General features: G+C 63.5%; 1 protein-coding gene across 1 annotated transcript in view; it reads right to left on the bottom strand.

The window, feature by feature from the left end:
* The window catches only part of FBRSL1 (fibrosin like 1), a 65,831-nt gene that overhangs the window by 21,221 nt on the left and 17,262 nt on the right, over positions 1-27,348 (bottom strand). The window contains 3 exon segments of the mRNA XM_079151600.1: positions 1,485-1,514; positions 13,154-13,189; positions 14,483-14,587. Of these exon segments, the coding sequence (XP_079007726.1) occupies positions 1,485-1,514; positions 13,154-13,189; positions 14,483-14,587 (171 nt within the window).

Raw genomic sequence — 27,348 nt, 5'->3', positions numbered from 1 at the left:
GCTCTGCCAGGCGTCTGCTCCGAAGGCAGGTGGCCTGGCGCCCAGAGGGCGTCTGTGGAGGCACTGACATAACAGGCCCCTAGCCTCTGTGGCCACACTGCCTCTTGCCTGAGACCCCAACTACTCTCTGGCTGCTTCCGGGCCACCACATGCCAAGGAACACAAAAGCTGTGCCCGCTGTGTGGAGCAGGAGGCCTCCACGGGCCCTGTGAGCCTGGGTGGCTCAGGGGTCCTTCCTGCACACTCAGACCGTCCTGCGGCTGCCAAGGGCCTCTTGCTCCCCCCTCCTCACTGCCCCTGTTCTGCCTGGGACACCTGAGTCACCTGCAGAGCTCCTGGGCAGATGGGTCAGCAGGAGGAGCATGCCATTCCCTGAGGGTTCTCTGAGGCAGGCCGTCTCCCCAGACAAGCCAGCGGGCAGCAGCAGGTCTGCTCACTGGCCAGGCTCTGGCCTGCATGTGCAGCTCAGGCCTCCCAGGACCATCATGGTCCTGGTCCTCTGTGTGGGGGAAGCCAAGCCCCGGGCTGGGCTCCTCCACCCTCCAGGCCTCTCTTCTCCTTGGCAGGTTCTCCCGCCGCTGCAGCAGCTGCCCTGGAGCCAGGGCCTGTGGGGACCCCCTAGGGCCCACCCCTGAGCGTGGCCGGGGTTGCAGCTGTGGAGCCAGGCGGGGCCCTGCCCTCCCTCTCCAGGACGGGGCCCGAGGCCCAGCCCAGCACCCAGAATGCTGCCAGGTGTTCTGGGCAGAGGCCTCCCTGCAGGGGCCACGTGGGCACCGAGGACTCTCCTGGGGAGGAGCCACCTGCCTCAGCACAGCCCGGTGTGCCTCAGGGTGCACAGCTGGGCCTCGCGGGCTGGCCGCAACTTGCTGGAGAGCAGGGTGGCCCTGCTTCCTCTGCAGGCAGGAGGTGGGCAGCCACCAGCACCTCCCACGCCCGGCCCCGCCTCGAGGCTGCCCGTGGCGCTTCCCTGAAGACCTGTTTCAAACACAGTGCTGAAGGATGGCTGGCCCTACGCTGGCTGGTGCCTCTACCTGATGTCCCGCGCGAGGCCAGCGCGAGGCCAGCGCCAGGGCTCCTCACGGGTGCAGGAGCCCAGGGCCCTGTCCCAGACCAGGACTTCCGCGTGGCGAGGAGGGTCCACCCGCATCTCAGGCAGCACAAGGACCCGTCAGCATGGCACGTGGCCACCGCCCCCCGGGACTGTCCAGCCCCTGGCTTTCCTGCCCAAATCCGCCCAGCCCAGGCCGCACTGGTGAGCTCCACTGGGCGCCCAGTGGAGCTGTCTCCATGGGCATCCACTGGGGCCTGCGCTCGGCAGAGCCTGGGCAGCTCACCCAGGGCAGAGTCCCCACCGGGCTGGACGAGGCTGGTGCCCCACAGCAGGGAAGGCCACAGAGCCCCGTGCTGCGCTCCAGCAGGGACAGCCCTGAGTCCTGGAGCCTTTCACCCGGGCTCCAGGGGAGGTCAGGGACGGGCAGGCTTACCTTGTCGTCCACGCCGCTCTCGCTGTCACACTGCGGGGACAGAGAGAGAGGTGAGTCAGGACCCTCCTGCCCCCCAGGCAGAGGCAGTGGGCACATATGGGTGTCCCCCATCTCAGCCGAGGGCCCTGAGCCCCACAGACCCATGGAGAAGGCTCCAGGGGCCAGGGCCCCTCTGCACAGACACGACGGCCCCGCGTGGTGAAGTCAAGCACACCAGGGCCCCATCCCAAGGAGGGCTTTCATTCCCAACACAGGCCATGGCCTCTCTACCCTGGAGGGACAGTCCTGGGGTTGGTGGCCCCTCAGGGCAGGACTGTTCAGGCAGACTAGGTGCGAGGCAGCCTGAGAGCCCACGCTCCTCGTCCTGGTCTGAAGTTAGGACTCTGAAGTGGCCCCAGCACCCCAGTTCCTCCTGGCAGGAGGGCACGTGTCCACGCCAGGGCTACCCGTGGCTGATGATGGGCCAGGCCAGGAGGAGTCCTCAAAACAAATCTTTTTTCCATTTGCAGTAAAAGGTTTTAAAAAGCTGGAGAACACAGCAGCTTCTGGCCATGCGTCCCGCGTGCTCTCACTGGGCAGGGTCTCCCCAGGCACGGGCAGTGGTGGCCCCGGCGACACCTGGGCTGCTTCCGTGTCTCCGCTTGATGAACACAGGGAAGCCCACGGTGTGCCTCCCCGGCCCCAGGCTGCACCACGCGTTTCCATGACCAGGCTCATGTCCTGGGTGACAGTGTCTCCACCAGCCACTGTCTGCTCGGGAGGGCCACCTACAGGGCAGGCTCTGGGGGTGGGCAGGGCCCTGGGCAGTGGGACAAGCACATGGGTGGTCCTAAGGCTGGCCGGGTGGGCTGGTGTGCTGGGCGGGCTGAGCAGAGGCCCCGGGCAGGACGGAGCAGGGCCTCTCCTGGCTGCTGGGCCGGGCCGAGCAACCCTGCACGCCCACCCCGCTGGGCCTAGCCACAAAGGCACAGAGACCACAAGTGCAGAGCAGGTCCCTCCCTGGCCCAGGCTGGAGGAGGGTCTGCAATGCACCCCTGCCCAGAGCAGGTCAGGAGAGAGGACAAGGACGTGGGTGGGGATGGGGCTGCCCAGTCACCAGAGCTCAGGGAACAGAAGGAAAGTAGGGAGGAGCGGGGGCCAGGCCACGCCAGTGCTGTGGGCTGGGGAGCCCAGACAGTGGGAGGTCCTAGGTCCTGGCTGTGGCCTGCGGACCTTGCAGCCTGGGCTGTGGGGTCCCAGCCTGGCCTGACTTGCTGGATCCCTGTGTAGAGACCTAAGTTGCAAACTGCAATCCCACTGGACGGTCAATGCCCTGTGGGCTGTCGGCCACCTGAGTGTCCCAGCTATTGTTTGGGGCCACATGGGTGCACCAGGGCGGGGTCCACCAGGACCCACCACCACGCCTGTCCTCTGCTCCTGCACCAGCCCCCAGAGCCCTGTGGGAGCCCTGGCTGGAGACAGCAGCCTGCAGACTCCAGCAGGCCACACGCTTCCAAGGAGTTCGGGTCTGAGGCTGGTCCACACCAGGAGGCAGTGAGGCCTGAGGACAGCAGTTTAATTGTCCAATAATAAGCGAGGGAGCCTTCCGGAAGGCAGGAGAGGACAGCAGCCAGGACCCTAGAGTCACCAAACCCACACCGCTGCTGGCCAGGTGTGGGCAGGGCCGTAACGATCTTATGCTAGTTGAGGTCCAGTGAGATGACTGACCAGGGCAGGGAGGGAAAACAGTCACATCTGCTTGTGGCAGTTGCCTGAGTGGGGCCTTCATGGGGCTGGAGCAGGGTGTGGCGGCCCTGGGGAGGCTCACCCTGGTGTGGGCATGGACAGGCCTCAGGCCCATAGGAAGGGGCTGAGACGTGAACCCTGATGCTGCCCTACCACCTCTGCTGTGCAGAAAGCCCTTGCCCTTTCTGTGCCTTAGTTTATGCTTCTGTAAAACAGGGACACAAGCCTATTTACAGGGATGTTGCATGGCTTAGATGAGGGAGTACATGCAAGTCACTGAAAGTGTTGGATTGGAGTCAGTCTAGATGTGTGATGGTACTGTCCTCACCTCCATCGTCACCATCACCACCACCTCCATCACCATCATCACCACCACCTCCATACCACCACCATCACCATCATCTCCACCTCCATCACCACCACCTCCACCTCCACCTCCATCACCACCACCTCCACCTCCACCTCCATCACCACCACCTCCACCTCCATCTCCACCTCCATCACCATCACCATCACCATCATCACCACCACCTCCATCACCACCACCATCACCATCACCATCATCTCTACCTCCACCACCATCACCACCACCACCTCCACCTCCATCACCATCATCACCACCACCTCCATACCACCACCATCACCATCATCTCCACCTCCATCACCACCACCTCCACCTCCACCTCCATCACCACCACCTCCACCTCCATCTCCACCTCCATCACCATCACCATCATCACCACCACCTCCATCACCACCACCATCACCATCATCTCTACCTCCACCACCATCACCACCACCACCTCCACCTCCATCACCATCATCACCACCACCTCCATACCACCACCATCACCATCATCTCCACCTCCATCACCACCACCTCCACCTCCACCTCCATCACCACCACCTCCACCTCCATCTCCACCTCCATCACCATCACCATCACCATCATCACCACCACCTCCATCACCACCACCATCACCATCATCTCTATCTCCACCACCATCACCACCACCACCTCCACCTCCATCACCATCATCACCACCACCTCCACCATCACCATAATCACCACCTCCACCTCCATCACCACCAAGTAAGAGCAGGTGAGGCCTGGGGGTATCTGGGTAGGGGGAGAATGAGGCCACCCAGCCCATGGGGCTCCCCCATCCCCTGCTGATAACAGGTGCAGAGGGGCTCACCTTCATTTATGTGACACTATCATCACCTCCCCCTCCACCACCGTCATCTCCATCATCACCACCACCTCCTCTACTCCACCCCTGCCCCTCCCCACCTGTTGCCGCCTCCACCTTCTGTCCAGGTGGGGCTTTGCTCTGTGCAGGCAGGGCCACGCTCATTTGTGGTGCAGCCCACAGTGCAGCCGAGCAACCTGGTAACACCAGGAGCCAGCGCAGGGCGGCCCCAGGGAGGCAGACACTGAGCTTAATCCTGCGCAAAAGGTTCTGACCAGGCTGCATGATGGCTCTAGCATCTGGGGTCACAAGGAAGAGGCACTCTGTCCTCCACCCTCTCCGGGATCACTAGCAGCTGGAGGCCAGGGAGACGTGTGCGCACTGCCTCCCAGTGGCCTGTGGCTGGGCGGCTGGGTGGAGGTGGAACTGCGGCCACACTCCACATGCTTGCTCACTGGGCACTGGCCCCCCTCGCAGAGGAGCAGGGACCCTGGGATGGCAAGGAACTAACTATGCCACAGGTCAGCTCCAGGGCTGGGAGCCGAGCCTGGGCCCCAGAACCAGGGTCTGGGTGCTGTCTGAGGGCAGCTCTGGCAGTAGTGATAGTGGTGAGGAGGGAGCCCTCCTGATGCCCAGCAATGGCCCCTCCTGGTCCCAGTGAGGAGGAGGGAGCCCTCCTGATGCCCAGCAATGGCCCCTCCTGGTCCCAGTGAGGAGGAGGGAGCCCTCCTGATGCCCAGCAATGGCCCCTCCTGGTCCCAGTGAGGAGGAGGGAGCCCTCCTGATGCCCAGCAATGGCCCCTCCTGGTTCCAGGTGCTGATGTCCTGAGCCCTCAGCCCTGAGGGTCAGACACCAGGCAGGACGACTGCCCTGATGTGGAGGGGCTCCTCAGTAGGCCAGGCCCCCGAGGGACGAGCAGCCCCAGGCTCCAGAATCCAGGCATCTGCCTCTTGTGCCTCCAACTGGTGTCCTCTAGAGGACCTGGCTGCAGAAGCAAGGTCAGGATGCATGCGAGGGGCAGGGAGGGACAGTGGGGGAGGATGTGGCAAGGGATGTCCAGCAGGGTGAAGGGAGAGGCCTGTGGTGTTGGGGGGCAGCCGGGAAAGGCCAGGCAGTCACTGAGAGCTGCAGGCCAGGTGGGCTTAGCAGGATGGCTGTGCTGCCAGGAGAGGCCTGGCCGCTGGTCAGGAAGGGATGGGTGGGTGTGCTCTGAGGGTGACCAAAGGATCTGCTGACAGGTTAGACGCAGGCTTGAGTAAGAATGGACAGCCACCTGGGGAGTGGAGCATAGCAGCTGTAGGGAGGGAGAAGCAGAGGAGAGAAGCTGAAGGGACGGGGAGATGAGCAGCGGACTGCAGTTGACTGGGATGGACCTGGGACAGGACAGGGCGCAGGCTGTGGAGGTGGCCACCTGGGGAGGCTGGAAGGACAGGTGGAGAGGCCGGGAGCGGCGAGTGGGAGGCTGGCAGGGCTGCCGTGAGCCTCCGACCCCCACGCTCCCCTGCCGGCTGACGCGACCACGCCGGTGGGAGCCCCAGCCGGCCCCTTCTTGGGTGCTCAGGTTTCGATGGACACCAGGTGATGGTTGAGGAGCAGCGGGTCAGCACTGCCAGCAGCCCCAGAGGGCGGGCAGGGAGGGGCTGGCCTGCAGCCTCTGGCCTGGGCCTTGGCGCGGCCTCTGCTGGCACCTTGTTTGCGGGTGAGCAAGGCAGGGGGCACGTGGAGGCTGCACCTGGGGAGGGCCCTGCCATCACCGCACGCACAGCACAGTGGGACAGTGCCCTGTGGTGTCCAGCCCTGCCTGCTGGACGGGACCCTGTCTGTCACGGGACCCCGCATGACATGTGGAGTCGTTGCGCGCCTGCCCCCACACGGGGGCCCAGCACAGTCGGGGTGCCCTACCAGGGCACACTGACAGCACCACTCAGTTCTGGAATGTTCCGTGGCATTCACAGAACTGAGCACCTGCGTGGGATCAGGTGTTCCTCAAGCCCAGCTGTTCTGAAAACTGCTTCGGCTGTCTGGACAGAATCGCCATGGGCAGTGGCTAGAGGCCACCCGGGAGAGCGAGCAGTGCCCAGCCTGGTCCCTCTCCGGCCGGGACCCTGCAGCTGGCCTGCCTGCCTCTCCACCAGGTGCACATGCTTCCATTTTGCTACTGGCTACAGGCCTGGGCCTCTACCCCACAGCCAAGGGCGACACTGGCAGTGGGCACAATCTCCCGCCCCACTGTATACCTATGGTCTCCCAGAGCTGTCCACATTGCTCCTGGACCCCAGCCCCGAAGCCCCGTGGACCACAGTCATGCCCCTGCACACAGGCGCTGCTCCCCTGCCGGGGGCTCTCAGGAAGGCCCTGACCTGCTTCTGCAGTGTCACCAAGCCAGGTGTGCCCAGTGTCTTCACCTCCTGGCCTGCAGCCACCCAGGCTGCCCTCCCCTGCGCTGCGGGCTGCACCTCGGGCCCTCTTAGTGCCTTTGCACGGCCCTGGCAGGGCCAGAAGGTGGATGAGCCAGAGTTGGGGAATGACAAGGGCGGCCGGCTCCGCAGGCTGGGACCTTCCGAGTCCACCAAAGCCGTGCGTTCTCATGTCAGACTCGAGCACTGACTGCCTCGAGAACTACCGACCACCACGAAGGATTAACCACAAGCACCGCCAACACCAGCCCTGGGGCACGCAGCACACGCCTGTCCCTCCCCTGCACCACCCAGGCTCCAGCCAGCTTCCTGTCCCACGTCACCCTCACCTAGGACAGCCACTGGCTGGGGCCACCTGACACCTTTCCTTTAGCTGGCCCTATACAAGTCCTGGGGCTCGCTGGGGGTGCACAGGGTGGAGGGGGCAGCTGAGGACCCTGGGGCCCCAAGTGCTGGGTTGGACTGAAACTGGTCCTGCTGACCCATCATGGCTCAAGACTTGTGGTCAGGGGAAGGACTGACCACCTGGTGATGACAGGAAGCCACTGGAGCCCTAGGAAGGAAGTGGGGGGGCTGGGGTCCCTGGCTCAGGCCCCACAGGAGCGAGAGCTCTGTGGAGCATGCCCATCTCCTTGGTGACCCACTGCTCCATCCCAGGGCCAGAGGGAGGCTGGGGGCAGCTCCTCTGCAGGATCAGGACACGTGGCTCCAAGAGCTGCACCTGCCCCCCAGCCTGGGAGGTTGACCCCAAGGGTCTGCCCCTCGTCCAAGGCAGAGCCAGAGAGGGGCCAGAGAGGTTTCTGGAGCTTGGGGAAGGGCAGGGGGCAGTGGTCTCCAAGAGGATTCTGAGTGAGTGGCGTGGCTGGGTTCAGAGGCCAGGCTGGCTCTGCCCTGTGTGCTCGCCGTGACAGGGAAGCAGGGCAGGGCTCCAGCCATGAGCCATCTGGCTATGTGGAGGCCCTGTGGTCTGCAGCACACCCTGGGGCAGCCTATCCAGAGCAGCAGACAAAGAAGCTGTGGGCACCTGCCAGGGGGCAGGGCAGGAGAAAGGCGCAGGCAGCTGCACTCTCTGGGGCACCCATCTGACCTGGCTGGCCTGGGCAGCAGGGGCACTGTGCCCCCTGGCTAGGCTCTAAGGGCATCTGCATCTACCTTGGTCTCTAGTAACTCTCAGAGGTAGGTTACCCTGCTGCAGATCCATGGAGGGCCGATTTAGGGGCCAGGCACATGCCCAGGCCATGCTGGCCACTGTGGCCCCACCCCCTGCTGGCTGCCACCCCATTTCATGCCACACAAGGCAGAGGAGTCACTGGCTGGCTAAGCTGTGGGTTGGGAGGGAGCCCTCCAGGCATGGGACGCGGGGTGGAGGGGCTGCTGGGCAGTCTAAAGGGTCACTTCCTATTTTAGGGGGCAGTGAGGACAGGAGGACTCCCTCACTTGCAGGCCTGGTCTTCCTGGGGCAGGGTTGGTGCATGACACTGAGGTCTGTGCCTCAGTTTCCACATCTGCAGGTGGGGCAGAGCCTTAGCCATGGGACAGTGGCCGCTGTAAAGTGAGCCAGGTGGGGGTGCTTCTCCAGGTGGTGTGACGGGCAGCGGGAGGTGGGCGTTCTGCCAACCAACGCTCTCCTCAAACCACGCTCGGCCCCAGGTCCTCAGCACCGCCTGCGGCTCCAGGGGACGGTCCCCTCCCAGGTTTGGCAGGCCCGTCCACCCCTCTGTTGATGACGCCTCCCCACAGGCAGCTGCCCAGAGGTGAGCTGTGTGGCTGCGCTGGGCGCAGAAGCCCGACCCTGGCCAGCACCACATTGGTCAGGCAAGCTGGCCAGTCCCCTCCCCCCTCGTCTAGCCCTGTGCCCAGAGTGGACGGGGCGCTGCCTGCATGGCCTTCCCCTCCCACTCACTCTCCTCCCCACTGCCTTCATCTTTGTTAGCAGACCCACCTCCATGGTGTCCCCTGCCTCCACAGTGCCCTGTCCCAGAGCCCCGCCGCCTTGCCCTGCGCTGCTGCTGTTGCGACCCTGCTCCGGTTTCCTCCGTGCAGCCCGGCCCCCTGGCGTCTCCTGCCTGGACGTAACCTCTGAAGGCTGGCTTCCTTGCCCTCTGCGTGGGGGAGAAGAGCCCATGAGGCAGGGCCTCCTGTGCTGCTCTGAGGTGCCCCGGCCTTGCTGCAGAGTCCAGGTGGTGGGTGACGGGAGGCAGAGCAGGCATAGGCAGGTGCTGCTGCCCCTGTGGTGGCCACTCCTCCAGTACTCAGAGGTCAGGAGTGGAGGCTCTCCCAGCTCCAGGGATGCTGAGGAGCTTGCTGCCTTTGTACACATTACGGCTGCCCACAAGTGGCCTGAGGAGCCTGTGCTGAGCCTCAGAAACCTGCCTCCTAAAGGCTCTGCTCTGGCCTTAGGCTGGCCCTCCTAGGGCCCCTGGTCTCCTTCCTGGCTGCTTGGACCCAGGTGAGGCAGGTGCTGCTTCCTCCTCCTCACTTGCAGACCCTCCAACACTGTGTCAAAGTCCGAGCTCCACCTGGCCTGACCTCTGCCCCCTCTCAGTCCACCCCTGGGCCCTCTGGCTGACTGGGACCTCACCTCCATGGCCTCCGTCATGCCCCTCACCTCCCTCTGCCCCTCAACACTCCCGGGCTCCCCCACTGCAGACTGCTCTGGAGCTCTGCCCTCTGGAGCTGCCAATCGCCTGCCCCTGCACCGCTTCCTCCAGGGTAGCTGCTCCTGGCTTGGTGACCATCTCTGTGCTCATCCCCAACCATGGTGACTGGCCACAGGAGATGCTGGACAAACACTGGCTGTTTTTCTTCTGTCTGGGGGCCATGGGCCACGCCCTGGCTGCAAGGGGGGCAGGCAGAAGAGGCTGCAGAGGTCTTGGTGGTGGTCTCGAGGATGAGGAGGGGCGACCATGCAGGGCAGTGGGGCAGCTGCTTCCTGACTCTGCTGAGGGGCCTGGGTGACTGGGCAGCGCTGCTGTGTGGACTGCAGCTGGAGGGCAGCAGGGGGGCCCCGAGCCTCCTCAAGGCCAGGCTGGGCCCGAAGTCCAGTGCCTGTCTCACAGCTTGGCGGCTGCTGCTCCCCGGCCTGGCCACCTTCCCCCCGGGGTCTCTGCAGGAGCTGGGACCGAGCAGGCACCTCAGTGGAAGCCCCAGCCCTGCTCTGGAGGCGGCAGACCATCGCGCCCTTGGCTGCAAGCAACCAGATTAAGGAGGTCACTTTTTCAAGGCACCAACAGAGGTCTGATGGTGTTCAGGGAGGCAGGGCCACTCTGGACACAAGCCCCCGAGGGTGAGCAGCAGTGGGGACTGGCTGTGGACGAGAGTGGAGAATCAGCCCACTTAGAACAGGGTCTAGGAACCCAGGTCAGCTGATAAACACACCTTCCGCCTGGGGCAGGCCACGTGTGTGCTCCTGGTCAGTGAGTGCCAGGCTGTCTGAGAGGCCAGGAGCTCGCCTGCAGCACCACGAACAGACATGGGACCCCGACACGCACCCAGGCCCAACAGGAGCCCATAGAAGCCCATGGACCCTGGTGACCCCTGCAGGTGAGGCAGGGCCAGGCCCTTAGACTCGACAGCTGCATGCCAACACACAGGCAGCACAGACGCCAGCCAGCCCGAGTGCACGCGGTCTAAGGCCCCTGTGAGCTGCCCTGGGCCTGGCTCACAACTGCCCTGAACCTGCCGCCTGCCCTGGGCCCCGAGACCTGTGTGAGTGCACAGCACCGCGGCTCCGGCCGGGGCCCGGTCTGCTCCCAGCCCCTCTGCTGCACAGTCCCTCCAGGTGGCTCCAGCTCCTCCACCTGGACTATGGGGAAAGGGCACCTCTGAAGACGGGCTTGTCCAACTGTCTGCCGAGGGTCTGGCTCCCACCCTCAACCCCGTGCTGACTGGACAGGGGCTCACTGGCGCACTGAAGGCCTGCAGGGCCAGAGGTGGCCTCCTGTGCTCTGCATCAGGGGCTACCCTGCACACAGCAGGACCCTGGACACAGGCCTGCACGCACAGGCTTCAAGTTCACACAGAGGATCATCTGCAGACCGAGGGCCGCCTGGGCTCACTGCCTGGGGGAAACCCACAGCCTGCAGCAGGCTGACTTCCGCCCTGCCACCATCTGTCACTCCCAGGCAGCAGCTGTTGGGGGTTGAGCTGGAAGCAGCTGGCAAGTCAATCAGAGGCTCTTTAGAAACACTGAAAAGACACTGTTTGGGGGAAGCCTGGAAGACCAGCAGATCCAGAAGCAAAGGAGTGGCCTGGGGGCTTGGGGCGGGAAGATCCTGGCCACCTGGGGCCAGAGCTGGCTTGGCGACACAGGCCTGGAAGCCCTGGCCTCAAGGCAGGGCACCTCTCTGAGCTCAGGACCCGTCCTCACCCCAGCTGTGGCCATTGGCAGAACTTCTGTGCTGCTCCCAGGGACACGGGCACCTCCAGCTTAGGGCCTCAGCTCCAGGCACCCGACACTCTTCCTGTCCATGAGAACCCCACCCCTGGACATCTGGGGTGTAGCAGCAGGGTGCAGACCCACACTCCCTCTGCTGAGCACCCCCAGAAATGGGATGGCCGGCTCCACATCCAACCACCTTGCCTGTCCTGGCAAATCCCACAGCTCTCGGCCTCCCCAACCTACACAACAGGCTAAGCCTGCTGCCAGGACTGGCCAGCACAGCAGGGGCTTTGTGTGTGCTCACGTTATGCCCAGCGTCTGCATGGCCCTGACCACAGCTGACCATGCCTTGTTCACTAGAGCTGTGGCACCTGGGGACACCTGGCCATGGCCCTGCTCACTGACGCTGTGGCACCTGGGGACACCTGGCCATGGCCCTGCTCACTGGAGTTGTGAGGTGGACACCTGGCCACGGCCCTGCTCACTGGAGCTGTGGCACCTGGGGACACCTGGCCATGGCCCTGCTCACTGGAGTTGTGAGGTGGACACCTGGCCATGGCCCCGCTCACTGACGCTGTGGCACCTGGGGACACCCGGCCACGGCCCTGCTCACTGGAGTTGTGGCACCTGGGGACACCTGGCCATGGCCCTGCTCACTGGAGCTGTGGCACCTGGGGACACCTGGCCATGGCCCTGCTCACTGACGCTGTGGCACCTGGGGACACCTGGCCATGGCCCTGCTCACTGGAGCTGTGGCACCTGGGGACACCTGGCCACGGCCCTGCTCACTGGAGCTGTGGCACCTGGGGACACCCGGCCACGGCCCTGCTCACTGGAGTTGTGAGGTGGACACCTGGCCATGGCCCCGCTCACTGATGCTGTGGCACCTGGGGACACCCGGCCACGGCCCTGCTCACTGGAGTTGTGGCACCTGGGGACACCTGGCCATGGCCCTGCTCACTGGAGCTGTGGCACCTGGGGACACCTGGCCATGGCCCTGCTCACTGGAGCTGTGGCACCTGGGGACACCTGGCCATGGCCCTGCTCACTGGAGCTGTGGCACCTGGGGACACCTGGCCATGGCCCTGCTCACTGGAGCTGTGGCACCTGGGGACACCTGGCCATGGCCCTGCTCACTGGAGCTGTGGCACCTGGGGACACCCGGCCACGGCCCTGCTCACTGGAGTTGTGAGGTGGACACCTGGCCATGGCCCTGCTCACTGCAGCTGTGGCACCTGGGGACACCTGGCCACAGCCCTGCTCACTGAAGTTGTGAGGTGGACACTTGGCCACGGCCCTGCTCACTAGAGCTGTGAGGTGGACACCTGGCTACAGCCTGGCTGACTCCTGTCCCCTCCAGGTCCTGCGGAAGTCCAGCAGGGAGCTGTGGGTGCTGTCTGAGTAATCACAGGGTGGACGATGCAGCCAGGGGTCGAGGGGCTGCAGAGGCTGCAGGGCGAGGCGCAGGCTGCAGAGTCTCAGGTGGCTCTGAGAAGCTCTGGCTCTAGGCCACTGACTTCCTCCAGACGCTTGGGGGATGAAGTGAGCCAGGAGGAGGGGCAGGGGCCACTCAAACGCACAGTCAAGGGCTGGCCCGCCAGCACTGCCAGCCAGGGTCATGGGATAGGGTGCGTTTGCACGTGCGTGGTGCCCCCCAGGGCCCCGCCCCTCTGCGGCTGGCCACAGGTGGCACCAGCTCGCAGCACACGTCTGTGTCCAGCTGTGCGGGGTGCCCGTGGCTGTGCGTGCTGCGCCTCTGCTCCCAGTGGGGGCCCTGCAGGCAGCGCCCCTTGTGGGGGTCCCCAGGGCATGTGCACCCCCCGCCCACCCACGCGGTCAGGGCCAGAAGCAGAACTCAGGGCAGTGGGGCCCAGGGTGTGGGAGCCGTTGGGCAAGTGTGCTGGGCGGCTCTGTGGCCAGGCCACCTGGCAGGGAGTTGGGGAGAGACTTACGGAGTAGCCTCTCCCGGATGCGGCCTGTGCTGAGCTCTGCGAAGGAAGAAAGGACCGTCAGAGACGGGCTGGGGCGCCTCCTCCCAGGGCCACCGCCCCCTGCGGACTGGTCCCCAGACCCTGCCTGGCAGGACCATGAGGACTTGCTGCAGAGGGGAAGACAGAGCTGAGTGCTGGCCAGTCCCGGGCGGGAGACACTGCAGAGGACTTCCTAGGAGCAGCATGCCCAACTGGGCACTGTGGCCCCACCAGGACAGAGCTGTGGCGTCCCTGCAGCCTGTGCAGGCCTCCCGTAGTCCCCAGGGAGGGGCTGCCCCCAGGAAGGCAGAGGGGCTCAGAGCTGTGCTTAGAGGGAGGCGTGGGTGGCTGAAACCCTGTGTGGGGAGGCTGGGAGGCTAGGGGTCAGGAGGAGGACCCGCAGAGGGGGAGGGGGCAGCATGCCCAGCTGCTGTCCCCCCTTTCCTCAAACCAACCCCAGCCCCCACTGCAGAGTGGGGAGGAGCGACCCTCTCCCAGACAGCCCCCATGGCTGACGGGCAGGGGCCTAAGTGGCCCTGAGCTTCCAGGTGCAGGCATGCTGTCTCCACTCACCCTGGGCTGGCAATCGGAGGAACAGCTAACTGGGCAGCCCTGTGGCTCCAGACCACACCAGCCCACAAGACAGGGAGCCTGCCCTTATGCTTCCCTCCACGCCTGCAGGCACCCCAGGCCCCGCGAAGTGGTCATGAGGCACGATCCATTCCACTTAGTCCTTAGTCCACAAAGTGCCACCGGAACCACTCTAGGAACTAGGGGAGGGGTGGGGGCCCTGGGTGGTGGCCCCTCTGTATCCTCCCCAGGCCCTGGCCGGGGCTCATCCATCACCGGCAGAAGCAAGTCTGAGCCCCAAGCCTCAGGGACCCCGGCCACCGTGGCTGCACCCACCAGCCATCCCTGAGCCAGCTCCAGGACCCTTCCACTTGAATCAGTTGGCCACCCCAGGGACCCGAGGCCCAAGGCCTGGCCGTCTGGGACGCTGAAGGGTCATCCCAGTCAGGCCACCGTGCACCCGCCCTTGCGGTGCATATGAGGCACTTGGGGACCGGGGTCAGAAGGCTGGACCCCGGCCCAGCCTGCTCAGCGTGGAGCACCCTGGCCTCCAGTAGACCCTGCAGCACATCCTGGGACATCGGGAGTCATGCTGGTGGCCACGTGGTATTCCTAGCTGTCTTCCCACAGTGCCTCCTGTGGAGATGTCCTGAGTGGAAGTCGCTTCCATGAAGCAAACCCGCAATGCCCACAGCCAGCCCAGAGCCCGTGAAGGGAGCCCGGGCAGTGCCAGGCACTCACATCGCTGAGCTGGTCCCGGGGGCTGCTCTGCCGGGAGCAGCTGGCTTCAAGGACACCGTCGTCATCACTGTTGCGGTCACCCCCTCTGGACACAGCAACCTTCATCTGGGGACAGGGAGAGACAGTCTCAGGCAAACATACACCCAAGTCCATTTGCATAGGGCCTCCCTGGCCTCTGCAACTGACTCAGGACCCACACCCCAGCCCGAGGGCCTTCCGGGTCGTCGGGGCTGGCTCAGGGGCAGTGATGCTTCCTCCTGAGCTGAGGGCCTGGGGCCTGAGGGGGACAGCAGGAGGGCAGAGCACTGCAGACAGGACACCTGTGGTGGCCTTCCCAGGAGGAGCAGACGGTACAGAGCACACCCGAGTCACTATGGACTCCGTCCTGCGCCAACTCAGGGCATCCCTCGGGGTCCCTGCCCACGTCCTGGCCCTGGCCAAGCAGGAAGCTGGTCAGGAGGCCCCAAGATGCCCCCACCCAGGGCCCTGCAGCCGGCACAGTGGCTCCCTGGCTGCGTGCTCCTGGGCCTCTGTGACTCTGTGTGCTATCTGCAAGTCATGGACTGGCCACACTCTGGCCCAGGTGCATGGGGCCTGCCTGCCTGCCCTGGCAGCCTGAGGGGAAGGACGTCCATCCCCTGTCCACAGGTGGAACCTGCGGGCCAGAGGGGCGAGCGCCTGCCTTAGGGGGTGGAGCCACAGCCAGTCCAGGCACTCTCCAGAGGTGAGGCCACAGGGCACACGGTGAGGGATGCAGCAGGGGCCGCCTCACTCCAGCACTTGGCCTCCAGGGCCTGCGCCCCAGGGTCCAGCACATCCCACACTGTGCAGTGGACGCGTCTGGGCTCCTCAGGAGCACGCTGAGGTCATGGTCTCAGCCAGCATGTAGGACAGCGTGGGGGGCACTCGGGACCAGGTGAACGCCTGCCCGCCTGCCCCAGGCCACTGGGGTGGACTGCACCAGATCACAAGAGCATGCCAGCCCCAGTGACCCATCCCAGGCCAGCTGGGGCTCAGCCAGGAACACCCCTGCTCCAGCTGACCCCCGAGAGCCCCAGGCCTCTGAGTCCAAGGCACCTGGCCAATAGCGCCAACGCCAAGAGAGTAGCCAGCCTGGCTCACGGTTGGACAGCCACACGGGCCCCTCACCCAGCACCCCTGGGCCCCCAGGCAATGCCCCGGTGTCCCCGCAGGGCAGAGGATGGGGTCCAGATGGAGGGCTGCCTGCAGCTGAGTCTGGGCCAGCACCAAGGGTCCACCAGTGTCCCTGTCACCACCTGCAGGGCCACCCCATGTGGGCGTCTTCCCTCTGTACCCAGGGCCAGTCTCGCCACCTGTGGTGCTGGGCTGAGAGCCTTCCTGTCACCTGCCCCTGTGTCACCCTGACCTGCTAGAAGCACAGGTTCCAACCAGGTTGCTGCTGATCCTAGGGAGTGGTCTGAGGCAGCTTCAGTTGGAGCAGCCCTGAGCACCAGGCATCACCCTCTGAGCCCTATACTCACTGCTGGGGACAGCAGCTCAGGGTTGGCTCAGGGCAGACCACGGAGACAAAGGCTGGACCCAAAGACACTACAGGGACCCTGGCATAGGGTAGCCGAGTATAACTGCATGTGTCGTCCACTGCACAAGGGCATCCAGTCATGGAGGGGAATAGGAGAGCTGAAATATACAACCACACAGCAGAGCCTCACAGGACAGGCCACCACTTCCGCTTCACACACGCACACAGAGGCCACAACAGGGCTCCACAGTGAGCACCTCACCCTGAAGAGAGGGTGGGTGGGGGTCTGTCACCCTTTCTTGGGTGGCTGTTCTTAGCTCTGAAAGTCCCATAGAGTTGAGACCTACGTCCTGGGAATCACCCAATCAGAACACACAGACAGCTGTCACCTACTTTTGTCACCAAGCAGGAGTTGTTCCTGCCTGCTTCTTAGTTGCTCAGAGAAGTGGCCTCTGCCAGAGAGCAGGGGCAGCCAGCCTCCTCCCTCTCTACTAAGAGCTGGGGACAAGACAGAGCTCCTGGACAGCCCTGGGTGAGGTCAGAGAGCAGGGACGCCAGGCCTCCCTCTCTACTAGGAGCTGGGGGACAAGACAGAGCTCCTGGACAGCCCTGGGTGAGGTCAGAGAGCAGGGGCAGCCAGCCTCCTCCCTCTCTACTAGGAGCTGGGGACAAGACAGAGCTCCTGGACAGCCCTGGGTGAGGTCAGAGGGTGCCCATGAGCCCTGGGAGAGCAAGTAGGAGCCTCTGTACCTATGTACACCTTGGAGCTTCAACCCAGCCCCTTGTTCATCCACCCTTCCAGCAGATCATTTGGCTACCCAAGAAGGCAACCAGCCAAGCAGCCAACCAACCAGCAGACCAGCAACCAGCAGGCCTGCCAACCAACCAGCAGGACAGTCAACCAACTAGCCAGCCAACCAACCAGCAGGCCAGCAAGCCGGCCAACCAACCATCTAACCATCCATCCACCACCCACCCACCCAGCATTCGGAATTCCTGTGTGCTCGGCAGAAACCATGACAGATGTGTCCCTATCCTCTTCAAGCCCATGAAGGCACATCTCCAGTAAATACAAGGGACAGCATGGCTGGGCACAGTGGCCACGCCTGTGATCCCAGTGACTCAGGAGGCTGAGGAAGGAGGACCTCAAGTTCAAGGACATCCTGGATAACTTAGTGAGACCCTGTTCAAAAATAAAACATATAAAAAGGGCTGGGATGTGGCTTGGTGGCAGAGCAGCCTGGGCTCGGTGCCCAGTGGTGGGGCAGCACACGCAGTGCTGAGGGAAAGCAGCAGAGTGGGAGGGGTCCCAGGAAGGCCCGCTCCATGAGGCTTGTGGCTGGTCCCAGAAGGGCTCTGGCCAGCATACTGTCTGTTCTGACACCATGGTCACCATGATGAACACTGCCGGTCCAGCGAAGAGTCTGGGCAGTTCACTTGCAACCCAGGCCCCTGGGGCAGGTCTGGGTGCACACACTTGAGGGAAACCCCAGCAGGTGTGCCTGGCCACAGTGCAGAGGCCTCAGCACTGCCTCGACAACCCAGGAGGTCTGGGGCCTGGCAGGACACGGCCGCCGCACGCCTGAGCCACGGCCTGAGTGCCTGCCTGCATCTGCACATGTGGGAGCCCCACGGGCCTCCGCCCTGCCCCTGCAGTCCCTCGGGTCTATGAGGCCGCCTCCCAGATCTGCGGCCCTGCTCAGGGTGGCCTGGAGCTCGGCCTCCTGCAGCCCCACTCGGGGAAGGAGGGGCTGCCCTGTCCTCCAGGCAGCCTGACCTCTGCCACACGCTCTGCCTGGCAGGTGAGGTGCTGGACGGGGCCTCCCCAGCCCTCTGCAGGTGTCAGAGAGGCCCTGGACCTAGGAACCTGTGAAGGGCCGTGACGTCTGCAACTTCACCAGAAGTTCAGAGGCGGCGTGTGAGCGCGAGGGCAGGGGGGCCGAGGCCGCCACAGGCGCACCCCCAGGAGCCCTGGGAGCCTGTTCCTGGGGTCTGGTTACTCGTCGCCTCAGCCGAGAGCCTCCCTGGGGTGCAGCGCCTGCCCAGGGGGTGCAGGAGTGTGGGGCTTGGGAGGCGTGGGAGGGAAGCACTCCAGGGACTCCAGAGAGACCGGACGTCAGGCGGTCTCTGGAGAGAGGCCAGCACACTTCCTGGAGCTCCAAGTTGCCTAGTGACACCAGCGTGACCTCTGTGTGACAACCTGGCACCCGACCACCTCCCAGCGGGAGCTCGGTGGGGCAGTGGAGGCCCAGGCGACGTCCCTGGCCCCAGCAGCTGTGGCAGTGCAGCTCACGGGGGCACAGGAGACCCGGCAGGTCAACAGGGGCCTGTGCCAGGCCTGCTGGTGCCTGCTGTGTGAACATGCTACCAGCCAGGGCTGCAGGGCGTGCCTCAGGGCCCCGGCACACACGTGGACACCGTGGGGACGGAGGGCGTGCCGACCCCACCAATTCCTGAGGTGGGAGGGGTGCTGACTCCCCCAACAGGACAAGGGCCAGGCCGCGCTGTGTGGCATGAGCCGGCCTGGCGGAGGGGCCTGCAGGGGGCACCTGCCCTTCCTGCGTGAGCCCGAGAAGGCAGTTCAGCATGCACAGACTTCCGGAACAGTCCAGGTGGGCTAGGAAACGGCGCTCTTCAAGAGCAGAGTGGCAGCTCCCGCAGCAGAGACCCTTCCTGGCCCTTCCTGGCCCCAGCTCAGGCTGCTCTCGAGGAAGCGTCTGCCTGCTGGCCAGGTTCTCCCTCCCCAGGCAGGAAATGAGTTTCCATGGGGGCACTCAGACTGCTGGGGCCCGGTGCAGCTGGTCTGCCCAGGGCTCAGGGCCCTTAAGCAAACCTGCTGCTTAGAAGGGCACAGGAAGAGGGTCCCAGAAGCGAGCCCAGGCACCGGCAGAAGATAGCAAGCCCCCAACACACACCATCAGATCCACAGACAAGCCCACACCGGGACACGTGCTGCCACATATGTGCCCCAACGCGCCCATGAAGACTTTGCACACCTCACTGACTCCACACCCCAGATGCTACCCAGACATCTGCCCTCAAGCTCTGGTTTACCCTGAAAGGGGAAAACACAGGCCCCACCAGCCCCCAGGCTCCCTTTGTGCAGACCAGGCAGACACACAGGACTGTGGGCACCGTGACCCTGAAGCAGTGCATCACCTGAACAGCTGTGCAAGACAGTCCTGGTGAGATCACCCCACGGAGACGCCATCCTCCAGTAGAAACAAGCTGGGCATGTGGCCCACCTAGTCGCTGTACTTGCAGCCCAGGAGCAAGGGTGGGGCAGCCTGTTCCTCGTGTTGAGGGTGCGGGTGGGGCTGCCTGGCTGCTGAGCTGGGCCACTGTCCAAGCAGGAAACCAGAACCTGAGCCCCAGAGCCAATGCTAGATTCCCCCGCGGAAACCAGCACCGGCCCGCGTGCCTCCATGGGTGTGCACAGCTGGAACTGGCTGCAGCTTCAGAGGCAGGCTCCTGGGACTGAGGCCCTGCCCCCAGGCCCTCAGGGCACTGGCTTGGCAGGCAATCCCCGCTCCAGGGCCCCTCCAGGGATCAGACACCCTGAGTCTGGCCTGGAGACTTGCCCAAGCTCCCCAGGTAACTCGAGTGCACACCCCAAGATCAAGACACTGCCTGGCGACAATGTGGCCCAGGTCCAGCACTGGCCCTGGCCCTGAAGAGGTGCGGCTGTGCTCAGACGTGGGTGCTCCCAGTCCCTGTGGAGGCCACCAGCTCAGTGCAGGGGATCCTGGCCCGAGTGGCCTTTGCCCCCTCAGTCATGGCTCCTCTTGCGCCCATAGAGCCCTGAGTGCAGGGCCCCAGGCCCTCCAGGGCCTCCATCCCACAGGCTGCAGCCCAGCCCTGCTGGAGGGCCTTAGGTGTGTCTCCAGGCCCTGCTGCCCTGGGCCCTGTCCACTGGCCCTCTCCACGCTCACCCAGCAGTCCCTCAGGCTTGGCGAGTGCAGTACCCCCTGCTCCATGTCTGCCTTCAAGGTGACAGCCTTGGTGTGCCTGGCCAGGAAGGGGTCTGCTCGCAGCCACCTGGTCTGCCCCCAGCCCTGCTCCTTTGCCCACCTGACACCAGTGTGTCGGACACTATTGGTTACACTGGTCCCTGAACATGGCCAGTGCCCACCCGTGCCTGGCAGTGCGGGAAGCAGCATGCTTGGAACTTTTATTTCCATTGTCACCCCAGACCAGGAAGGAGTGTGTAGCCCAGTACTTGCGGACGGTCTCCATCTGCAGGGAAGGGCCTGATACGCCCTGGCAAGCCCAGTCTGGGAGGGGACTCAGCACACAGAGCAGAGGTGGGGACGCTGAGCCTTGCGGGGGCTACCGAGGGCCCCAACCTACCCACCGCCCCACAAGGCTGCCTTGCAGCCATGGGGGCCCCTGCACACGTCCCAGGGTTGGCTGGAGTTGGGGCTGATGGGTGGGCAGCACACTGAAGCCTGGCATAGAGCCACCCTGAAGGCATCAGTCACACATCTGTGGAATGGGCACGCTCAGGGAGGGGAGGCAACGCTGCCAGCCTGTGTCAGCAAAGGCCGCTCGCGTGGGTCCACAGTTTCTCGGGTTAGCACAGGTTGCCCTTCCTGAGCACCACACACACTGCCCGTCCTGGAGGGAAGTGGGGCTGTGCCAGTCTGACCCTGGTGTCCTCAGGCAGGCACTGGGGGCATGGTGGCCAGCCTGTGGTGCTGAGGGAGGCATGGGAGTCCATGGGGTGGCCCAGTGGTCAGGTCCTGGAGGCATGTCCTGCTGGGGCTGATGGGACCCTGGCCCCTTTCTGACTGTCCTCACTTCCTGCCGCCACAAGGTGGACAGTCCTCCTCTGCTGTGAAACACTGTGCTGCCTCAGGCCCAAAGCCACAGAGTCAAGTGACATGGACTAGAACCTGTCATCCCTAGGAGCTGATCATCTCAGGGACTTCATCACAGCCACACAAAGCTAACAGACTGCTCGATGGCCTCTCCCCTAACAGGCCGCAGCACGAAGGCACAGTGGGGCAGGGCTTGTGGTGTCTGGGGACAACCAAGTGCCCCCAGAGAGCGCTGAGTCAGGAAGCGAGCTGCTGTCCCTGCATGCACCACCCTCTGCTGGGATTCCCATGGCTAGGGAGGTGGGTGGGCAGACAGCAGTGAAGATGGGCAGGTGTGTGGACAGGTGGATGGACAAGAGGATGGACGGCTGAGTGAACAGGTGATGGGTGGACAGGTGGGTAAGTGGGTAGGCAGGTGAGTGGACGGGTGGATGGAGCTGGACAGCATGTGACAGGAGGAATGCTATTCTAGGGGACATGTCCCCAGGAAGCTCTGGTGGCACATGTGTGAGCATGAGAAGGTGAGTCTGTTGCATCGTCTGCGGCTGCTCACTGGGGAGGAGCCATGCCTCACCCAGAGCCTGCCTGGACTCAGGTTCACTGTGCCACCAGCGTGGAGTAGGGCCTGTGCCCAAGTCCTGAGTCTGTTGGGCTAAGTCTTGCTCTTGGGGTGTGCCCTCCAGCTGGGAGGCCAATGACCTCTTCAAGCTACCACCACCTCCTCCCTGCTGAATGGCCACAAGGGCTCCCAACAGTAAGGTGGTCTCTTCGGCTGTTCTGGCTTCCCCAGCAGGCACTACTGCCTTGCTAAGGCCCAGGGGCTTCCCTCTGCCAGGACCCTCAGCCTTGCCTGCCCACATGCTTGCTGAGAGCCCTGCCCAGCAGCCATCATGCACAGGGTGGCCTCTGTCCTGCTGTCTTCGCAGTCAGAACTTAGCCTCGTGGCACCAGGAGCCTAGGACAGAGACTGACGAAGCAGCTCTGAGCAGCAGAGCCAAGTGAACAGCAGTCCAGGCTGGACCCAGGCTGTGGCGTGGAAGGTGCTGTGCCCCCAACCTGGCTTACCCGAGGCTGCAGGGAGCAGGTGGGGCATGGAGTCCACAGGCCCAGGTGTCAGTCTCCCTCCTACTTCTGACAGGTGCTGCCCCACGCCCATGGGATGTCTGTCCCCAGGCGACTCAGGTCCCGTGGGGCAGTGAGCCAGCTGACAAGGACAAAGACAAGCCCCTGGGGTCTGGACTTTGAACCAGCCAGGAGGTGCCAGAGGGAGGTCACAGAGTTCCTGTGACACTGGCCACACACAGCACCTTTCACCTGTCGTCTCAACAACCTGGAGACGACATGCTGCCACAAGTGCCCCCACCTCACAGATGAGGGAACTGAGACCCAGAAAGGGAAGCCACTCACCCAAGGCCCTGAGTGGGAGGAGGCAGTGCTGGGGCGTGTGAGCCCAGGCTGCACACCGGGCAGGGTCAGCCCTAGGAGGGTGGCCAGCCCTGGCTCACAGGTGGCTGGCAGCAGCAGACTTTGGCAGTATCTGCCAAGAGGGAACAGGACAAGGTTGAGGGTCCTGCCCTCTCCTTAGCACCCAAGGCCCATGAAGCCCCGGGCAGGCAGGGCACGAGAAGGCTGCAGGCTGGGTTCCCACAGAGGCAGGCACCCATCCTCGTGATGGGCACTGTTCAGGGCCAGCTAAGGGTCACACGGGCCTGCTCACAATCCTCTTGACACCCCGAGGAGGGCCCTTGTGACCCCACGACACAGTTGAAACCGAGGACCCGCCCAAGGCCACAGAACCAGTTCCCTGGAGGCTCCACCAGGCCCAGACCAGCTGCCCTCAGCAAGCAGAATCCCAGCACATGCAGCCATGCAGCCAACCGATAGCTGGGCCGCAGCACCGTGGCTAGGTCCCGGTGGGAGGGTCCTGGAGGGGAACAGAAAGGTGCAGGAGTCCAAAGGGGAGTCAGGCCATGAGGACCCCACGGCACGTCCAGGAGACGACTTCGCCCTGAGAGAAGAGGGGCCTCCAGAAAGCCTTGCAGAGGGTAGAACATGCTCCGGAGGGCTGCTGGGAGGACCCCAGGGCCTGCAGACAGGCTGGCAGGGGAAGCAGTCTGTTGGCTGCCCGAGGGCTTGATGCCACACAGGTGCCTGGGCTTGGACCCTGGAGCAGCCACGGCTCACGGAATCAAGCCTGGGCAAATCCCAGGCATCCTGGGTGGTGGTGGGGCTGAATGGGGTGTCGCCAAGCAGGGCAAATGGGCCAGAAGAGGTACAGGAGGCCCTGGGCTGGCAGGGAGGAGGAGTGGCAGGGTCACTGCCTTGCAGGCTGCTCGGGTCACCTGTTCGCAAGCAGCTTGTCCAGTCAACGTCTCCAGAACCTGTAGGGACCAGCAATCTGTTCCTTTTTCTTGGTCAACCTAGCTAGGGGTTTTTCAGGATGGCTGGTATTTTCAAAGAAGTCACTTTTGGCTTTGTTCTTTTTCTTTGGTACTGGGGACTGAACCCAAGGCTTCCCGTCTGCCAGGCACGTACTCCACCACTGAGCGGCACTGCCAGCCCTTCTTATTCTGAGGCAGGGTCTTGTGAAGCTGCCCAGGCTGGTCTGGACCTTGGGATCCTCCTGGAATCACAGGTGTGTGCCACTGCAGCTGGGCTTTTCCTGGACTCCAAAGGTGGAACCTCAGGGCTCTGACTTCACACCTCTCCTCTCATCTACGGCACTTAAAGTCAGTCTCCCTCTGAGTACCGCCTTGCTGAGTCCCTTGCACTTACATGTCCTGTTACAGTCTAGTGAAGTCCAGTTCAGGAGATCAGAAGAAGGCAGGGCTCTGCCTGGTGTGTGGGCACATGGAGTGGAGGTGATGTCCAGCTGCTGGCCCAATTGCCTACGCAGGTCCGAGGTTTGTCCACTGAGACAGGGAGAGAGATTTAGAAACGGGTGTGCTCTGGTTTGTTGATGCTGAGGCCTGGGGCCTGGCTAGTAGGCAAGGCCATGCTGGGCTCTGAGCACTGCGGACCACCTCACGGGGCACAGGAGCTACAAAACGAGGCAGTCAGGAAGCAGCAGGCATGAAGAATCCACAGTCACACCACCTGGGGCCCCCACGCCTTTCTGGCAGCTGTGGCTCTAAGCCACATGTGGTCGGCAGTAGCACAAGAAGTGGAGCCAATGTCAGACCTGTGCCAGTTTCCCGGGACTCAAGACTAAAGAAAGAAAAACGTAAGAATGCAAATATCTTGCTGCTAATTTTCATGCTGACAACAGGTTAAAAGGATGCCACTCTAAATACACAGTTAAAGACATTATTAGAGCTGGCTGTTCGCTCCTTAGAGTGGCTTCCAGAGCACGTAAAAACCCTACTTGTGGCGCATGCGCCACTCCCACGGACAGCCCTGCCAAGCAAACTCTGGCCTGCCCTGGCCAGCGACCTTGACTCAGGAAGGCCAGGGGCCTACAGCCTGTGTGCCTGCTCCTGTCCACACACCATCCTGGGAGTGGCTCCTATCACGGCAACACCGGCTGGGCCAAGGCCCAGCAGCCTCTCCACCTGGTCAGTTTCAGCCCAGTCCCAATGGTCTGGCGACTAAGCTCTGCCACTGTGGCACTGGGGTCCTGACCTCCTGGGGTCTCAGGCCAGGCCACGCTGCCTGCTTAGGTCCCCAGATTCTCCCTTCACTCAGAAGCCTCTGCTGCAGGCCCAGGCCTCTGGCCCACACTCTGCTGCCTCTGCAGTCACCCGGCCCCCTCTGCCACGGCACACCCCTGGCATGCTGAAGGACGCAGTCAGGAGAATGACATGCAGCTAGAGGACTGGCTCTAAGGTGTCTGTGGGCTGGGCCTGTGTCTGGCCCAGTAAAGGAGCACATGGGAGCGGTCCTGCAGGTCATTTGCAGCACAAAGGGCAGGGCTGGGGGTGACTTAGCATCTGCCTGGAGTAGGGAGTCGGCTGGGGTGCCTCTGTGCTCAGGAGCAGCACAGGCAGGAGCGTGCGCCCACCTCCTGCAGGCAGGGAGGGGCTCTGACACCTGCAATCACGGCCATCCCTCCCTGGCTGGCCTGCCACTCATGTACTGACTTGACCTAAGTGGATGAGTCCAAGGTCCCCACATAGGGTCTGCCTTGTCTTAGGAGCACAGTGAACTGCTCCAGTCATTTTCTGGGAACCCACTGAAGACACCCCCAATAACAAACCACAAGACTCGCTGTCTTCTGTCAAGGGCTCCGCAGGGACTCCACTAGCCTCCCCCACCCACCCCTTTCCCCACAGCACCTTGCCTGTGGCAGGGAGGGCCACACACATCTCCCAGTGCTGGGTGACTGAGGTTGATGGCCACTTGGGCCCAGTGCCCAGGCTTCACCCAGCCTGCCCTCTCCAGATGGTTTCAGTTAGGCAGTTCAGATGCCCAGTGATGCCCCAGACTCACTCCACCCACAACCTTCACGGTGGGCTGTGCCCACTGCCTTTGTAGCCCCCAGCACCAAGATCCCCCACTCACCTAAGGGCCCACACCCAGCTGCAGGACAAGCAGTCCTGCCCAGCTCTGTCCTTTGGTCAGCAAGGCGGGTCCTGAATCTGCCACCAACACTTCAAAACTGCCAAATCCACAGAAAACCTGGGTCTCAGCTGCTCAGAAACGCCAGACCTGGTTGCAGGGACCTGTGTTCTTCTAAGGACAGCGGTGGCATGGCGCTGGGGCTCCAGCAGCTCTGCCTCCCTGTGCTGGGAGCTGGCTCTGAGCCTCCATGGGAGCTGGGCTCAGGCCCAGGCCGTGAGCCCTCTGGGCTCCAGGGGAGCCACAGGGTGCCAGCGGGGCTGGCTGTGACCTCTGCCCTCCACCTGCAGTGCTGCTGCAGAACTGCGGGCCCCACGAGGCCCCGAGGGCACGTGGCTCCTCCTGTGAGCCATCAGAAGGTTCCCTCAGGCCCTCCCTGGCCTGCAAGCAGGACAAGGCCCAGACACACACACACAGACCCTCCAGTCCCTCAGGGAGGGACTGGACATTAGAGTGACAAGGTGTGGGGTTTCTGAGGGGGAGGTGGTCTGAACCAGGAGTCCCTTAACACATGACATCGGGGGACACCAGGAGGCATTTCAGGCATCTGAGGGCAGTGAAAGATACCCAGGCAACTTTGCAGGTGATTATAGCAAGAAACAAACTTCCCCTTGCCCACCCTGAAATGTGCAGAGTCCAGCTTGGAGCTTGTCCAGACCATGGGCTGGGACTGGAACCCTAGGTTCCCTGCCCATTCACACGCCCGGAATGCAGAACCCCCTATGCATCCTGACCACCCCCAAAGCACTGGCCATGTGAGGGCAGCTTCAGTGTCTCGATTCTGCCCGTGTGGGAGTCCTGTACTGCCCAGCCCAGATGGCACCTCACACTGCCCATGACCAGGGCACCGCAGCACCCCCACAGGGGAACAGCTAGGGTGGGCCCTCCCTGGCCAGGCCTGACAGGGTGGCATGTGACTGGGGTATGGGCTCCCCAGGACCCCCCTCTGTTGGGATTTAATGAACCAAGAGCAAGTCCAGATGTGGGAAGAACACTCACGGGGATCAGACACGCGCTCATCTGTTTAAATGACAAACGCGAATGCTGTTATAAAAAATAATGGCATGCTGTTTTTTATTTCCTTTAATCAGAAAAATAAGCCCGGGATTTCCGGGGTGGAGGCCCTAGGTAAGCACCAGAAAGGGGTGGGTCCAGGTAGGTGGGGCTCAGAGCTACCCTGGCTGAGGGGCATCGCTGCAGACCTGGAAGGACCCAGAGGCAGCAGGGATCCTCACCAGCAGGGGAAAGGCTAGGCATGACGGAAGGCCTGGCCCGGAGCAGGGGTCCCTGCTCTCTTCTCCCTGAAAATGGGGCTGGTGTACAAGGTGGCTGTGCCCCAGGTGACTCCAGCCCACTCTGGCCAGTGCAGCTCTGGCAACCACTGCCTCTACAGAGCTGGCCAGAGCCAGCTATCCCCAAGGCCTGGGACAGGCAGAGCCCAGGTTCTGTCCTCCGGGAACACAGCTCCCTCACAGGGCTCATTTGTGCCCAGGACTCCAGGAGACCTAAGTGTGCTGCTCCCTGAGCCTGGGGCCTAGGGCCAGGGTGGGGGCTGAGGACCCAAGGGAGGAGGGACAGGTCCAGACAGCCCTGTAGTGTGAGATCTGTCGACGGCTGCCAACAGCTGACAGAGCGCTGCTGGGGTGGAGAGAAGGGCCCAGAGAGCGGGTTCCCAGACCTTCCCTGGACACCTGCCCTGCTGCAGCTCCCTGGTCTGGAGACCTCCCCCAGCAGTATCCCCCCAACCTGGGTAGAGGCAGAATCCTGAGGAATGGGGTGGCAACCCCTGGGTCACCACCCTGTGTCCTTCCTGCAGCCTGGGGACCCTCAAGTGGACACCAGCATCACCTGAATGCCAAAGGAGGGGGCTGGGCCCTGAAACCTGGCCACCCACATCTTGACCAATTCACCACTAGGCCATTCTGCCTGGGGGCAGGGAACGCATACTGACCAGACGGGGTGGGCTCATGGAGAGCACCCCATCACAC

This window comes from Sciurus vulgaris (assembly GCF_902686455.1).
Source record: "Sciurus vulgaris genome assembly, chromosome: 8".
In the NCBI taxonomy this organism is placed as follows: Eukaryota; Metazoa; Chordata; class Mammalia; order Rodentia; family Sciuridae; genus Sciurus; species Sciurus vulgaris.
The sequence above is the reverse complement of the archived record's forward strand: the minus strand, read 5'-3'. Positions and strand labels throughout refer to the sequence as shown.